The 17,092-nt window shown below is 34.2% G+C and overlaps 1 protein-coding gene across 1 annotated transcript in view; it reads right to left on the minus strand.

The window, feature by feature from the left end:
• Window positions 1–2,809: 2,809 nt before the first annotated feature.
• Window positions 2,810–17,092, minus strand: part of LOC143203931 (peptide transporter family 1) — a 30,458-nt gene continuing 16,175 nt past the window's right edge. Inside the window, exons 12-16 of the mRNA XM_076416261.1 lie at window positions 15,729–15,878; window positions 15,560–15,674; window positions 13,620–13,748; window positions 13,452–13,559; window positions 2,810–3,000 (exon numbers count right to left, since the gene is read on the minus strand). Of these exons, the coding sequence (XP_076272376.1) occupies window positions 2,851–3,000; window positions 13,452–13,559; window positions 13,620–13,748; window positions 15,560–15,674; window positions 15,729–15,878 (652 nt within the window). The 3' untranslated portion in view covers window positions 2,810–2,850. The remainder of the gene's footprint in view (window positions 3,001–13,451; window positions 13,560–13,619; window positions 13,749–15,559; window positions 15,675–15,728; window positions 15,879–17,092) is intronic.

Raw genomic sequence — 17,092 nt, forward strand, 5'->3', positions numbered from 1 at the left:
GTGCTTGCTTTCGATTTTTCCCTTTTGATTCATATGTATTACAGAATTGCATATGGTGGGAAAAATATCGATATGTCACGGCTCTCTCGTCCTAACAGTGAAAAAATAGATATAAAACGGGCCCTAACTTTACAATATTCAGGCAATCGTATTACTATTTACGACTTTCGTTTGTCTTGTAAAAGGTGACTAAGGGCTCCGTTCAAACCTACTTCCGGAGCGGTTATCAGCGAACATGTTTTGAAAATACGAAAGGAGAAGAAAGCAGGAGAGGTAATGAGAAAGCAATGTAAAAATTGTTATTTATAAGAAAAAGGAAAGGCACTATTTATGTATGCAGTGCATGTCCTGGATATCCGTTACTGTTTAGATTGCGCAAAATTTAGTCATCAATGACTTCTTATAATTTATCTGAATAGGGTTCTCAATTTACTTGAATAGATAGTTTGTTGGTTTGCTGCAACTTACTTTTACTTAGTTATTTTTTCTCGTTTTTCTGCTGAACATTTTTTGATCTTATTTTAGTAGTTGATTCATTAAAAGGTAACTAAAGACTCCGTTCAGACCTACTTCCAGAACGGTTATCAGAGAACATGTTTTGAAAATACGAAAGGAGAAGAAAGCAGGAGAGGTAATGAGAAAGCAATGTAAAAATTGTTATTTACAAAAAAAAAGGAAAGACACTATTTATGTATCCAGTTGTCCTGGATATCCTGATTAGTGTTTAGACCGTGAAAAAATTAATCATCAATGATCTCTTATAATTTATCTGAATAGGGTTTTTATTTATTTTGTAAGTTTTAGTGAAAATTTGTATTAGCGTTTTATAGCTTATAGTCGTTCATTTATTTCTATGGACTTCTCAATTTACTTGAATAGATATTTTGTTTGTTTGCATATATATATATATATATATATATATATATATATATATATAATTATATCTATATAAATTATATCTTCTAATCAACAATCTATTTTCCTATACTGTCGATTTTAATTAGCCACGCGCTCGCGCGTTATGCTGCCATCGGCAATAAAATTTGACCTCAGTACCGATGCGTGAGATGACCTCATGCTAGCGCGTGACACAAAATATATTATATTGAATATAAAATTTAAAAATATTTTATTGTTGTAATCAGAGAAATTTGGAAAAATTTAGATCATAGAAATTCATTATAAGTATCTGAAGGCAAAACGGTTAAAAGTGGTAAGACCTACTTAAGGTTATGTTCTGTTATACCAACAATATATACTGTTTAGCTACTACTTTTCAAAAGTTAAAGCCATATTTATATACCTACCAAACGATAACTATGATAACTTCAGGATGTTTAACTATAGTTGTACCTTAACACTATTAAAGTTGTAAATTCAGATCATAGTGGTGGGTTATAAGTATCTGAACCCAAAAGTGTTGAAGGCGATAGTTAAAGGTGGCAAGACTTAGTGAAAATGATGTTCTGTTATACTATCAACATATATTGTTCACCTACTACTTTTCATAAAAAAGAACTATATTAATATACCTACTAAACATTTGTAACACAGAAGCAACATCATTGATTTCTTAATAAAGGTAATAGAATGATAACACAGGTCTACAATAGAAGACCTGTTATGTTCAACTGACATATATATACTTTTATATGCCAAAAAAACAAATAATACAGGTAAAATTCTAGTACGTCAGGAATTAATATATTGAACAAATAGTGAAAGATTAATGCATCGCATTTTTTCATAGATTGATCATAATGAAACTCGGATATATATTGGGACTGGGATGAAACAATTTTTAAATTCACTTCATTTAAAAATGGAGCTTCAAATTAATAGTTTCCAGGCCTCTCAAGACCAAAGGTAGAGGAAAATGTTTCGTCTGATCATATATTCGACTTATAACTGACCGACAAGTCATCACAATCATGGTGCATCCTCAAAAAAAAAGAGTGGATTGTTCTTAAGGAGGTCATAGGAGGTCATAGGCAAAAAATTCTAAAAGCACTTCAAGCGACTAGTTTCCAGAAAATTTCGAAGATGACATATCTAAGAGCAGGGTAAACGATTTCACTAAGACGTTAATGAAACGGAAAAAATATATCACATAAAATTCAGGTGGGCCACTGTGGGGCGCTTCAGACAGACTTTCCAAATTCTTCAAACAAACGAAAATGTACAAAGATGAATCTCAGTGGGGGAAAGACAATATATATTAGATTAAAAAATATATCATTAATTGTTTTTGTAAATAAAATAATGTTCAAACCCAATTCCCTTTTATTTTAATGTAACAACTCGTTTAACATAGTTACCCAAATTACAAAGAAACATGTTGTTCAATGATAAAAAGGAACAATATTTTTAGATTCAGTGCACCTAAAATATCCAGATTACGTCACAAAACCTAAACAGCCTTTTCAATTTTCTGTAGACCCCTGTAATTATTTAACACGGATTTTCCAGAATCATTAACAAAGCAGAATCATAGACATCAATACGTCACATCACTTTTGTTTCGGATCCTTTTATTTCGTATCTAATCTAAAGAAAAAAATATCTTGTAACCTAATGATTACTAATTGTTTACTGTTCGATTAGATTTATAATATCGGAACACTTAAACTGACCAACTTGAAGAATAGTATCGCTACGAATACTGATAAAATTTTATCTTTTTAACAATAGGAAATCGTATCTCAAAACACATTTTATTTTCTATTGTTACAGGGATAGTTGCACTTTGTTCCACTTGAGTAAAACATTTGGTTTGTTAATTATAGGATAATGTTGCTACATACCTGAAAAATAATAACGGTGTGTATTTTGTCAGATTGCGTAAACGAGTCAAGCATTTTCGTCTAACTGAGAATCCCGGTTCATGATTAAAACCGAACTGTCCACTTCCAGTTCAACAAAATGATAGTTGGTGGCCATCTCCGTGAATATCATCATGTCTGCTATGATTATCAGGGCGAAAAGGAAGAATTCGTAAGCCTAGAATAGAATATTATACATGAATTACGAATTCCTCGCACCAGGGTAGTTCGATAAATTCTTGGAAATAGTCTCGTAAAAAATATTTTAAATAATGTATTGTCTCTATGGTTAGTTACATTTTACTATCTTTCAGTCATTCTCTGTAGCCTCTTATTTCCGTAAAAAAAAACTAGTTTTTTTTTGTAAATTAATAGTAAATTTCACATTTCTAACTGACACAGTCGGTAGGATTAAAAGGAGATATAAGGCTGTTCTCTTTTGAATTTATTCAATTAATATGACTCGTTTTTTGAGGTAGTTAAATAGAGTTCGGGCAAAAGTATCGCAGCTGAAGCTGTAAGTTCACAGGAGTTTAATTAAAGATGCTCATACCCACGACCTCTAGCCATAAACCATGTCAAGTAAGAAACATTCAAGCTTGGAAAAATACCCCTAGTCCATCGATTTCTGGCACTTGCATCGCAGTTCAAGTTAAAACGCCACCAAAGGTAGACTAAAGTTGCTGTTAATTAACACAGTTTACTATTTCAACAGGAGTTTGCAATTCAAGATGAACGGATTGCAGTAGCTCAGTTTCTTAGCTGCAGACTATTGAAATCTGGAGTCACCAAAGCCGGGATACCATTGCATAGAGCGATACCACGGAATTTTGGGTAAAAACAGTGCCATTTCGAAGATCATAAAAACTCAAAACCCATTTTTATGACAACTGTAAGCAATAACGACCCTGTGACCGTTTCTTTAGGAGGGAGATGTTATGTAATAGGGCCCAGATTATCCGGCCATCTGGTATACTGAATACCTGAATGCTGAACAGGTGAAACTGGCTGAACTGTGTTCTAATAGATAAGAAACCTCAATGTCGCGTTATATCGCCATTCAACAAATGTCTTTGGTTGATGGTTTGGCTGGGTAGGCACTTTTATTCGAAAATACCTGAACATAAGAGCCCTAAATAACGTAGCGCTTTTCTGACATAAACTTCAAATATAGTATGAAGAATATATTTTTTGATATATATTGGCCTATATATATATATATATATATATATATATATATATATATATTTCAATTAAAAATATTTAATGTTTATAATAAGAAAATGAATTGTATTTCAATCAATAAAAGTATCAATCATGATAATCTATAGATATATAGATTAACTATTGTTGGCTGAAGTAAATAGTAATTAGAAAAAATGATATCTAGACTGGAATTATTCATATATTTTGCAACAATTGGTGCATTGTCTGATATACTCAAGTCATTTTTGAACCAATAACCGATATAATACGATTAATTATTTTTTACAATTGGCGGCTGTAATAGTTTCAAATGACTAGCTGATGAAGCAACGCACTTGTCTAATTGTATTAGAATAATAATATGAATCGATTTAACCATGTTAAAATACATGGGGAGCTAATAGAAATTATTAGTAGACAACAAACTGAGAAAACATTATTAAACAACTCTCATCCATTCATGTTGTATAATATTTAGGAAATAAATATCGCCATTTAACAAAATTTGGAACACACTATTGATTTTGCGAAAATAAAATAATTTGAGATATTTGACATCAGAGCGGCTATTCACCGAGGAGACATCGTCCCTCCACTGCTTTTCAGTATTTAAAAACAGACATGAAGTTCAATATAATGCTGCCAACTCCTTGGCCAATTTAATGTTCTTTGAGATAGAGCCACATGGCTTGACAACTCATGAAAAAACCCCTCAGAAGCCTACTTGGTTGGCGCAGTGGTAAAGGCGACAGGACGGTCCTTCTACTGCTGCGATAGTCGCGGGTTCTAATCCTGCTGGGGCATGGTCGTAAATTTATATTTGATGATTATTTAATATTTTTAGTTGCAGGAGTGCAGACGTACCTTTCAGAACGCTCTGTTGTAAAAGAACTGTGTTACACTTAATGTCATAAAAGTGCCGGTCAAAAAAGTCTAAACCTAGTCTCAACCATTGTAGGGTGAGAACGTGATTTAAAACGTGCACTATTGAACGTGAAATCTAAAATTTATTTTATAAAAGCACGACTCTACTTTTTGGAAATTTTCTTCGTTATTTTCGCTACGGTAAATCGAGCGAGCAAAATGTGACGCGCGTATTTTTTTTAATTAAACATTTAATAACTATTAAGTGATCTGTATTGTTAATTTCAATACCTAATGGCTAATCCACAACATCTTTCTGTCAATTCGTCAATAGAATCACCCGTTATTCGAAATAACAGTGAACTGCCAATAACTGAAACCCCTCAAATGCACGAATGGAACACGGTTACAAACAAAAACGCTTACGAAGTCTCGAAGAACAAATAGTTCGAAAACAGACGAAAATCAGCGACTATTGGCTTCAAAAATCCCTCCCAACATACAACAGTTTCAGTGCCCTAACAGAAGAGACAGAAGAAAACAGGAACAACAAAGAAAACCAACCAAAAGCAATTCCCAGACTACTCCCAATAACTGTATATAAGGTAGGTGTTGTTAAAAATCTGTATGATTTGCTCAAGACAATATCCAGTCATTATACAATAAAAACAATCGGATCTGAAACAATAAAGATTCAAATGTTTGACCCTGAACATTTCAAAATTCTAATAAAATAGTTAGACAATAGAAACACGCAATATCATACTTTTCGACCAAAATCCGAAAAAACTTTTAAATTTGTCATAAAAGGACTACATCATGCAACGGATACAAACACAATTAAAATAACCCTAGCTGAACAAGGCCACGAAGTTGTAAATATACATAACATAAAGTCAAACACAAAAAGAATCACCCCACAATGCGCTAGATGCCCAGCATATGGGCATACCAAAACATACTGTCACAAGTTGTATAGATGCGTGAAATACGCAGGAGAACGTTCCACCAATAATTGCACACGTAAAACACGTGCCCATACCATCTAACTCGTCTAAAGCACCAATACAATATCCTCATATCTTATATGCACACGCAGTAACCAACAGTCAGACCCAACCTAATACGCAGACAACGCCAATCACCACTGAACCTATAAGTACTATTAGTAAATTAGAGAAAATGATGGGAAAACTTATGGTACAAATGAGCACAATGATGAATTTACTCACCCTCTCCAGAATGATAGTCTACATGATATAACTGATAGCCACTACAGCAAATACAAAATAGCCGTCTGGAATGCTAATGGACCCCAGCAACATACCAGGGAGCTTAAAATGTTTTTATATGAACAAAATATTGATATCATGATGGTATCCGAAACACATTTCACGGATAGAAATTATTTACGGATTCCGAAATACAAGCTGTATCACACAAAACACCCAGATGATAAAGCACGTGCTCCATGTGCACATCAATAATTATTCGTGAAAACATAAGACACTGTAAAAGAGAGAAATCAGCGAGGAATATTCACAAGCCACCAGTCTAACTATGAAGAAGTGCATGGGCCGTTAACAAGTGCTAATAACAAGGCAGAATAATACCAAGGTTTCTTTAACACGTTGGGTAATAGATTCACTGCCGGAGGAGACTACAATGCAAACCATGTTATGTGGGGATCTAGACTCATAACACCAAAAGGCAGAGAATTCGTCAAAGCAATGAAGGCACATAATTTACAGCATAATTCTACTGGTGAGCCAACATATTGGCCGTCACATAGAAATAAAATTCCCAATACCAGAGACTTTTGTGTTACAAAAAATATTGATACCAAAACGTGCAAAGCTGAATCATGCTTCGATCTATCATCTGATCACTCACCAGTTATTATAACAGTGAACTCAATATTCTCAACAAAACAAAGTCACCTTCTTTGCATAACACTAAAACCAACTGGCCATTATTTAGAGAAAAATCAGACAGTTTGTTATCACTACATTTACCTCTCAAAACAGAAAGAGAAAAAATATAAAAAAGAGAAAAATATAACAAAAACTATGCAAGAGGTCGCATGGTACGCATCACCTAATAGAGCGACATATCAAAAGTTTAATTATACTTATATTTCATTTACAATTAAACAAAAGAGCTGAAAGAGCGAATAAATATGGAATAAAATCAAGGAATTCAAAACTATTTAGAAAACTTAACGCCAACTGATGCAACGAAGTATTCTCTGTGGAAATTAACAAAAAAGATTAAAGAACTTCAACAACATAATCCACCCATTAAAATTCACAATACCTGGGCTAGGAACGATAAAGATAAAGCGGAAGTTTTCTCTAAACACTATAAAACCGTATTTAATGCGTACCCATCTGAAATACCCGCAACAGAAGAAAATAACATAATTGACTTTTTTATTAACAATTATTAACTCTTAATTAACACTCCGTTTCATATGAATCTGCCATATGAGAAATTTACTGTTAAGGAAGTAAAAGAAACAATACTTAAAGAAATCAATGATAAAAAGCTCCCGGTTTTGACCAAATTACTGGAAGAATCTTGAAAGAGCTCTCAGAAAAGTGTATCAAATTAATAACATTCATATTTAATGCCAAAGATAGTTGTTCATAGTAGACCAAAGATTACAAATTCCACCACTAGAGTTTTAACTCTAATATTCCCATTTAAAAAGTTTTATTGAGAGCTACAGATACGTTTGGCCAAGTACATCATGTAAAGTATTCAATAGTGTAATATTTATATGATATATACCTTTTAATATAATCTAACATAACCTTTTTAATCAAGATATATTATTATAAGCATTTTTATATTATGCTTGTTCTCTATGATTACCCACAAACAAATTTCTTAATCTAAATTCAACCATACAACATGAGTTACACTTCCAGCTTGCTTAAGTATTTATACTTTTCGTTTAATTAAATAAATTAAGTTTTTATGTCACTACTGTGAATTGTTATATAAACAAATTCTATCGATATTGATGGATGAAGAGCCATCAATTGAAAACTTGATCATTTTGAAGGGTTTAATTTACTTAAAGAAATCTATTAGCCAACTAAGATGCAGATGGGATTTTTTTTTGGTTTAGATGTCTTCATTAAGTACATTAATTTTTTTTTAATTCAATAATATAAAATAAAGAAATACAATTCGTACATCAACAAGTTGAGACTAATTTTATAGACGAGATAATAATCTCATGATGGTTTTGTTATATTTTTAAGTTGCCTCTTTAATTTAACTCCTTGATTTTACAATAACAAAAGCGCAGCAGTAATTTTGACCTATATCATATATTTTAATTTTGTGTTGCTGTTCTGCTTTTAGCAGACTTAATATATTTATTTTATATGTTTTGCCGGCTTGGTTGGCGCAGTGGTAAAGAAAACAGGACGATCCCCCTACTGTTGCAATAGTCGCGGGTTCGGATCCTGCTGGGGCATGGATGTACTTTATGTTTATAACTGAAATGGTAAATGTCTTTAGGCAACAGCGGAAAATCCGATAAGGAACAACCATTCCAGTCTCGCCAGTAACCAGACTGAGTAAGACTGGATGTCTTCAGGGATGGCATCTCAGTTGGTCACTAAACAGTGGGTAGGATTAATGCCCACGACTTTGGTTTGGAGCCCTCGTTGAACAGTGGATCCAGTCTAGATGAACCCTCATTGGTAAAAAGGAAACTTTAAAGTATATATAAAAATATATATTTTTCATTTAAACGATATCACTTCAGAATTATAGAAAATGGTAAATGTATTTATATATAATAATTTTTTATTTATGTAAATTATAACTATATTTTCGTATTAAATTTTAGCATATTTACATTTATAAATATTTGTATTTTAATTATATATTCATATTTTAAATAAGTTAAGTATGTGTAATTTATGTAATTATGACTAGCAAAATATAAGCAATAAATATAACCTGTAATAGCTATTTAAACTAACGAATCCAATGCAGCGCAATGACAATCTCAGCGCCTTCTCTGCTTAGCCCACACAAAACAATTCTAGAATTATATGCAAGTTAACAGTCTACATACTACTCTATGGAATACGAGCAATATTTTTCGTTTGATCATTGTTTAGCATTTTTTGTTCTATCCAGAAAAAAATATTCATTATTGTTCATTATTTATTATTTTCGATATCTACTTTTTATTTGTCTTTTTTTAATCAGCTATTCTTTATTTCATCTATATGCAAGCTATATGTTCAGTCAAATGCACGGTTCGACTGACTTAATAGTAATAAAATCAGTCGAAGTGAAAATAGCGACTGAAACATTCACTAGTAAAAAGTAGTAAAATCAGTCGAACCAAAAATAGCGACTGAAACAATCGATAGTAAGAAGCAGTCAATTACTAAAAAGTCGATAGTCAATTTCAGTCAAAGCTTCCCAACGCTACTTTGTATTTTTCAGATTGAAAGTAGGACTCCATAATATCTCAAATTAGTACCGAAATATATTGAAATATAATTTTTTGGAAAAATATTTATCAATAAATACATACTCAAGCAAAAATTGATAAGAATGTATACCTGAATTATTACTTGAACATAATAAAATGTATGATACCTGTTAATACTACTGTGTTAGAATGTGATTGGGCTTAATTCGATTTAGTTCATAAAAATTATGGTTGTTTTTACAATCATTTCAAGCGGCTAATTACGATTTATTAGGTTAAAACAGACATTTTTGTTTCGCCTTAATATCATTCATCAAAACGTTACTAACTATTAGTAAGGTCATCTATTTCAAAATCCTTTGCGATTAGGTATAATACCATATAAAAACTATAAAAATAATTATTAGAATAACAAACACATTATGCATTAGTAATAAAAGCATTAGTGATAACTAATCCGTGGAAAATGATAAATATGTTCGTTCATTTACAGAGCAAGATATTTGACCTTTTACTTAATCGAAAGATATATTACAGAATGAAACTAATCCTGCGAATCGGCGTTCTTTAAAAAGCCTCGCATTACATCAATTAAATCCTATAATCCATGCTGACAACACGAAATCCTCTAGTTTTTTAAATAGACTATAATCTTTTTAGACGTTAACGGATTAGGATTTTATGTTAACACACCACCCATATACTTATGTGGGCTTATTAAAAAATTTCTGTAAGAATTGGAAATTTAGATAAGATAAAAAAAATTGAATAAAAAAGCGCTTGTTGTTCAGGCAAACGAACTATAGTTATTTGTTACATTATAAACTAGATATGCTTATAATCTTAATTTATAAAATTAGTTTATTACTAATATTGTTTTTTTAAAAGTCTCCTTTTACCAACTATGGGTTTATCTGGACTGGACCTACAGTTAACGTGGGCTCCAAATCACGGTTCTCGGAACTAAGCCTACCGACTGGCGAGTGACCAATTTAGAAATCATCCCAGAAGATATCCGGTCTTACCCAGTCTGGTTACTGGCGTGACTGGGATCATTTTCCTTGTCGGATTTTGCACTATTGTCTAGGACAATCACAAAGATAAATTTACGACCATGTCCCAGCAGGATTCGAACCCGCGGCTATTGCAACAGTAGCAGGACTGTCCTGTTGCCTTTACCTCTGCGCCACCGCCGGCTTACCAATATTCTGTTGTAATTTCATCGATATAACAACAAACCCATAACACGGGTGTGGAATAAATACATCAGTGTGTATTTGCCAAATTAAAATTAAATTAGACTACTTAAGCTAAATTAAGAGTAAATATTTATATAACAGGTGGGGCAAAAGACCCGCTACCATTTTGATTGCGCGCCATTTTGGTTATGTGACGTTTAGCTCAGTTTCGCTTTAACCATTGCGTTGTATAGACGTCCAAATTTTATTATGAGTAAATATACGCCATAAGAACGAGCAGAAATATTGAAAATAATCGTTCCATTATTGCCACTCAGCGGAAATTGCGTCAAAAATATCCTAATCGTCCAGTGGCTCACAAAACCACAATTTTTTGTTTACATCCGAATTTTCGATAATACGGTAGGACAGCAGACAGGCCTTGTTCTGAAAGACAACGGACGTGTCGTAACGCAGAAAATATGGCTCTGGTGCGCGATAGTGCTACAGAGTCTACAGAAACATTAATTCGGGTACGTCGTTCCCAGTTATACATTTCTGCACGCAGTTTAAGGCGAATTTTAATCCAAATATTGCTACCGAGAGATCCTGATCAACGAATTGAGTACAGTAATGCAATCCTAAGGCTGTCTGGTGAAATGAAAGATTTATCGACCAAATTGATAATGAGCGATGAAGCCCATTTACTTCTCAATAAACACAACAGTCGGTTTTGGGAACACGCAATCCTCAATTAATTCATGAAACATCGTTGCATCCGCTAAAACAACTATATGGTGTGGTATTCATGCTCGAAATATCTTTAGTTTTGTCGTTTGATTCAAAGGAACATATTGCCGAAGTACATTAAGCGCTTTCAGAAAATGATGGTGAAGGTAATTATGTAAGATTAGGACTAGCCGCAATCATGAGGAAGCAATATTCCCGCTCCTATTGAACGCGAAATTAGCATCAAAAATGGTCTATGCAGATTTGCTCAATTAACGATCGATGCTGCAGACGAACAGGACATGCAAGGAGGTCAAGGAGGGCGTCGCGAAATGGCGAGCGATGAAATGGAACATATTTCTGGCGGACTAAAGACTGGACGGTCTTTCTAGATGCCTCGTGGGGAAGACGCACAATGTCACCCCACACTCCTGAAGTCAGCGGTTATACAAGAAAATTTCGCAGTCACCGACCAAGAAAAATTTGAGCTCCTCGCAGATGTTACGAGACCCAGATGAAATGCCTCCCTCTCGTAAAAAGGTTCACCGCTGGCCCCAGCCTTATTTAACCTCTTTATTTCAGATCTGCTGAGAAAAAAGCACATTGACGGCGCATCGTACCCAGACTACACTGCCTTCTTCACGGCAAAGTTACAATTCAAGAACGTTTACAGAAACAGGCCATCATGTTCCATAAGAAGTGTGACACACTGCACGTCTCGCAACTTAAGATCGACACCGCAATAATTCTATGGCTGGGTAACATCACATTCCTAGGTCTCCACTTCGATCGACGGGTAAGCTGGCATTCCTAAAGCCAGAAAGCAATCCAGAAAAGTTCGGGTATAGCGAACCTGCCATCTTCTCTTGATACAACTTTCTAGCAGACTTTCAATTCGATCCGTACTCCTCTACCCACCTAATATCTATTTCAACTTTATTATACCCAACCAGGTGAAGCGACTTCAAGTATTCCAAAATAAGCTCCTCATGAGAATGTTAAGCGCTCCGTGATTTGTCAGAAATAAACAAATTCACAGGGAAACTGACACCCTAGAAATCAAGCTCTTCATATCTCAATCCTTCCACAAACAATGACACAGCTCAAGATCTTCTAGTAACGCGCTTGTTCGCCAGCTGATGTTGGGAGCTTAGCAACGCATCAGCGCTAACCTCCTCTTTTCCAGGCTGAAACGATCTCATCCATCGCTGCAATCATAACTTTCACTCCCATGTTTACAGAAGCATCCAGTCGTGTGCTAACTCAAGCAGTTATGTATAGTTAGTTTCACTATCTGTTTTTTCGCCGGGTCTTCGTGCCCACTAACTGCTGCTCGGTTAGCGGGTGCCACATCCCCAAATTTAATGCAGTAGCAGTAGCGATCCACAGGGGCCAACTGTGAGGCGGTTTCAGTTTAGTGTATTGGTAAACCCATAGGCAGGCCGACATGACCCGGTCCAACTTGTCACTCCAGGGCAAGTCTCCGCAAAGTCTTCCAACATCGCGGTTTTATTGCTTGCCAATCAAAAAAGAAGAATTTCCTGTGGAATATTGTTATTAACGAAGAAAAGTGGATCTAATGAGACAATGCCGAGGGCAAAAAGTCATAGGAAGCGGAATAATCATGGCTATAAAATGAGCCTGCGCATCTTTCTTCACCGGCAAGGTACTAAAGCCGACTGACAGTATTACTGAAGATGTTTAAAAATGTTAGTTGAACAAATTGAATGACGTGTCATTACAAAAGAACCAGTACTAACGAGTAATAGGCGCAAAGCCATCTTTTTGTAGGTCAATGTTGGGTCATACGTTGCAAGACTTGTGAAAGATACACGGGATACACAATCAGCATCGAAAGTTCTGTAGCACTCAACCTACTCATTAGAGATGGTACCTTCTGATTACCATTTTGTGCAAATCCATGCACCATGTCTTAGCAGGCATACGGCTTCGAGATGCCAAAGAAGATACAAAAAATATTTCGATTAATATATATTGTATCAATTCTTTTTCAATATATGCTCTTTTAATGTGAAAAAAAGTAAACAAACATCTTAATAATTATTATTAAACTAGTGAATAGTTACGATAAGATATTATTAGTGATAATTTTTAATCAATATATTTTGTTTTTTTAAAAATTATTGAAGTATTTTTCACCAATTTGTAAATAGAAACACTTACCTGGCTATTGAAGAAATTCAGTTTGGTTATGATGATGACTATCAAGTTACCGACGGCAGTGGATAGGTACCAGCCAGCGATGGTAATAGTTTTCATACTCTTCGGCGCCTGGTGCGAAAAAAATCTCCAACTAACAATATTTAATGACACTAATAAAGTACTCCTTACCTGCGTGAAGGAAAACTCCAACCCGGCCACTCCAAACATAATCTCGGCCACCGAAATGAATAGATACTGTGGCAGCTGCCACAAAATGTTCACTGAATTGGGACTGGACATTGTGAGCAACTTGACAAACTGAAATCAAATTTGCCACTGAGGATAATCATCATCGATTTCTATCACGAACATTCTCACACAAATCGTTCATAACTATTTCATTTTAGTTTAGGTCTATAAATTAGCTTGAAAGGATTTTTTTATTTCGAGCTTTATTATAAAAAATCGATACAATGTATTTTATTTAAAGTTTTGTCTATCGATAGCCGCTACTTCTTCCCATTATATAGGCAATCTACGAATTTCATCGTAAAATAACGATGTATCTTTTGAGGCTCTCCACGAGTCAATCCAATTATATGGTATAATGTTGGTATCTCTAAAAGTGAAGCGCTTATTTCAGACAGGTTAAAAGTGGTGACCTGTCTGCAATAAGTAGTAATCAAATGAAACATGGTATGGAGAATACGATGGACGAAGTAGCACTTATTTCAGACATGTTAAAATTGGTGACCTGTCTGCAACAATTAGTAGTCAAATGAAGCAGGATCTGGAGAATACAATGGATGGAGTAGCACTTCCCATTTTAACGTTATTAAGTATGTTTTCATCGGTTTTTCAACCTGCAGTCGAGTACCGTCATGGTAAAAAAAAACATTGTGGTGTCTTTGCTTGTATAGAGCTACCATTTTGATTACGTGGCAACTGATTTAAAAATGTTCCCGTACAAAATTCAATTATTCAAAAAATTGCTACCGAGAGATCTTGATCAACGAGTTGAGTAGAGTAAGGCAATCCTAAGGATATCTGGTAAAATTGAAGATTTTTCGTCCAAATAGATAATGAGCAATGAAGCCCATTTTCTTCTCAGTTGCCATATCAATAAACACAACAGTCGATTTTGGGGAACGCAGGAACAACTGTATGGTGTGAACATTTCAACATCTTAAAGACAATATTCTTTAGGTTATCGTAATGAATCCACTTTTAGTCGCTGATGAAGCAGCATTTCACAAATAACCAGACGTCTTTCCATGTCTCTTGGCTTCAGTTCATACGGCACAAAATATCGAAGCGTTTGGATCATTTCCCTATTCTTCAATAGCGATCGGAAATGATTTATTGTGTTACAAATTACAAATTCTTGTTGCGTTTTACACAGATCACCATCGACTAACGTTTTCAAATCTTCGTCTTTTGCCTTGAACGTCGAAACTAGCCTTCACATCTTGAAATCGATGGAGCATGATTGCCATAAGCTTCACACAACATTCAACGACCTTCAGCCGCCTGTTCGTTAAAATTGAGGTAAAAATATAAATGTTCCCGCAAATGCGACTTACTCAGAAGGAATTTTAAACGCACTGAAAAAAGTTTTTGTGCACACTTTGACGAAATGACAGATACGATGAAAAGTGAAGTCCGTCAGTAAGGCTTCAACATTATTTTGGTTACAAATGTACCCGATGCAACTTAATACACGATGTAGCAACCGCTACGATACTTTAGGCCACCACGTATTCACCCAGAGCAAGTTCAAAGTTTGGTAACGCTGGTGGATTCGTATCATGCTGTTTTCGGCTATAAAACACCACCACGACGACGTCTCGCTCTCTTTTCTTTTCTCTACTCCTTGTAACAGTACCACTTCCACAGCGCTATCGTACTTCCTTTACCTAACCTAATATCATGTCCATTCTCACATTGACCAATTGTATCATTAGAAAAAAAAAGTATCGAAATAAACAACTTTTTATTCAACCAGCGTTTTCAGTTCTCGTGTGAATTCCTTCGACAAAATAGTAGTGAGTAGTTATATATTCTTTAAAATTAATTCATAGGCCAATAGGTTATGATGAATGAGTAGTACTATATCATCTGGTACATACCTCAATGCTCATATTGCTCTCTCGAATAATCAACGAGTAAACTCCACCGAAAGCAAAATGGAGGTGCTTCCGAAAATGTTCCCGGGACTGTCCACTTCGGACATAACACTCGTATCTGAAATATATTATTTACATTCTCAAAATAATCTACAGAGGAACAGATACTTACACGCCTTGAGGCAATTCGAGATATGGTGAAACGGCCACTTGGGAGTCGTCAGATCCTTCTCCGAAAAAATACATATCCGTCAGCCCAAAGGTGCTTTGGAAACTTAAGGACACGTTGTCGAAGGCGTTCATATTTTTTACGTAATCGATTCTAGAAAGGAGAATGCCCTTTTAATTGACGATAAATTATTTATAGAAAATCCATATTTCGTAATTCATTAAGCTATAATTATTCATTCATTTAGCTATAAGTAATAGTTCAGAATATCTCACTTAACCATTCTTCTCTCACATAGTATAAAATTATTATTAATATTTAAAAAATTATATGACGGAAATAATTATAAATAAATATATTCTAGTTTTTGTATATAACAATATCATCAGTTTAGATCTATTAAAGAATTAGCTATTCGGTCGCAGTTTAGCTTCCAATTGTCCAATTCATATTTTCTTGATGCGAGATCTCTAAATGATATTAAAAAATCACAATAATGCCTTTCCTCAAAAATTTATTCAAGAATCAACTTGCTTTTTATTGTTTTCTTGATAAAAGATGAACGAAAAAAATTTAACCATACAAATAACACTACAACACATTAAAAAATCTAGTGAGACAAAAACACCTGGAGAAGAGCAATCAATTCGTATGTTTTGTTACTCGGTCGGCTGGATGGAGTAACAAAAGGGTTCTAAATTTTTATTTATTTTCTTATGCTGAAAATAAAAATAACACGGAAAAAATATAGGACGTCAGGATTTCTTACTACGATCTAATACGATTGAGCGCAATGGCGTATTTTCTTCATAGATTGATCAAAATGAAGACTGAAAGCAGTTTTGCTTTACAACGGCACTTGGAAACCACAACAAACAACGGCACAGATGTGCGACGATTTTAGAACGTTGTGCAAGTTGGTCGAACCACAATCTGGGTTTGTCAAATTCCATTGATTCTGTGTATATAGGATAGCAGAAACCGAACAAATCAATGAGCCAAAATGAGTTGCTTGCCGAGGAGGATTAAAGATAGTGAAAATAACGTCCTCCAAGAAATAGTGGTACCTCCACATAAAATTCTTTTACCACTGCATATAAAGTTGCGATATATACTTGAGAGGGTCGTAGATATATTTTTAGGAAATCATAATTATTGTAAGCATAAACAAAATCGTCAAGAGAATGCTAAAAATATTTTTAACAAAAAAACCTAACCGACTTCAAAAAATAAATAAAAAATAATTAAACTAGGATTTTTAATACAAAAATAGACGTTTTAAAATAAAATATGTACATAATAATCATTTTAATAACTAAATAAAAGTAAACAAAAAATTATTTAATCTATCACTACACGTATTTTAT

The sequence above is a fragment of the Rhynchophorus ferrugineus genome, unplaced genomic scaffold (assembly GCF_030347505.1).
Source record: "Rhynchophorus ferrugineus isolate W39M unplaced genomic scaffold, kcgeb_rfMv2 rfM10, whole genome shotgun sequence".
Lineage (NCBI taxonomy): Eukaryota > Metazoa > Arthropoda > Insecta > Coleoptera > Curculionidae > Rhynchophorus > Rhynchophorus ferrugineus.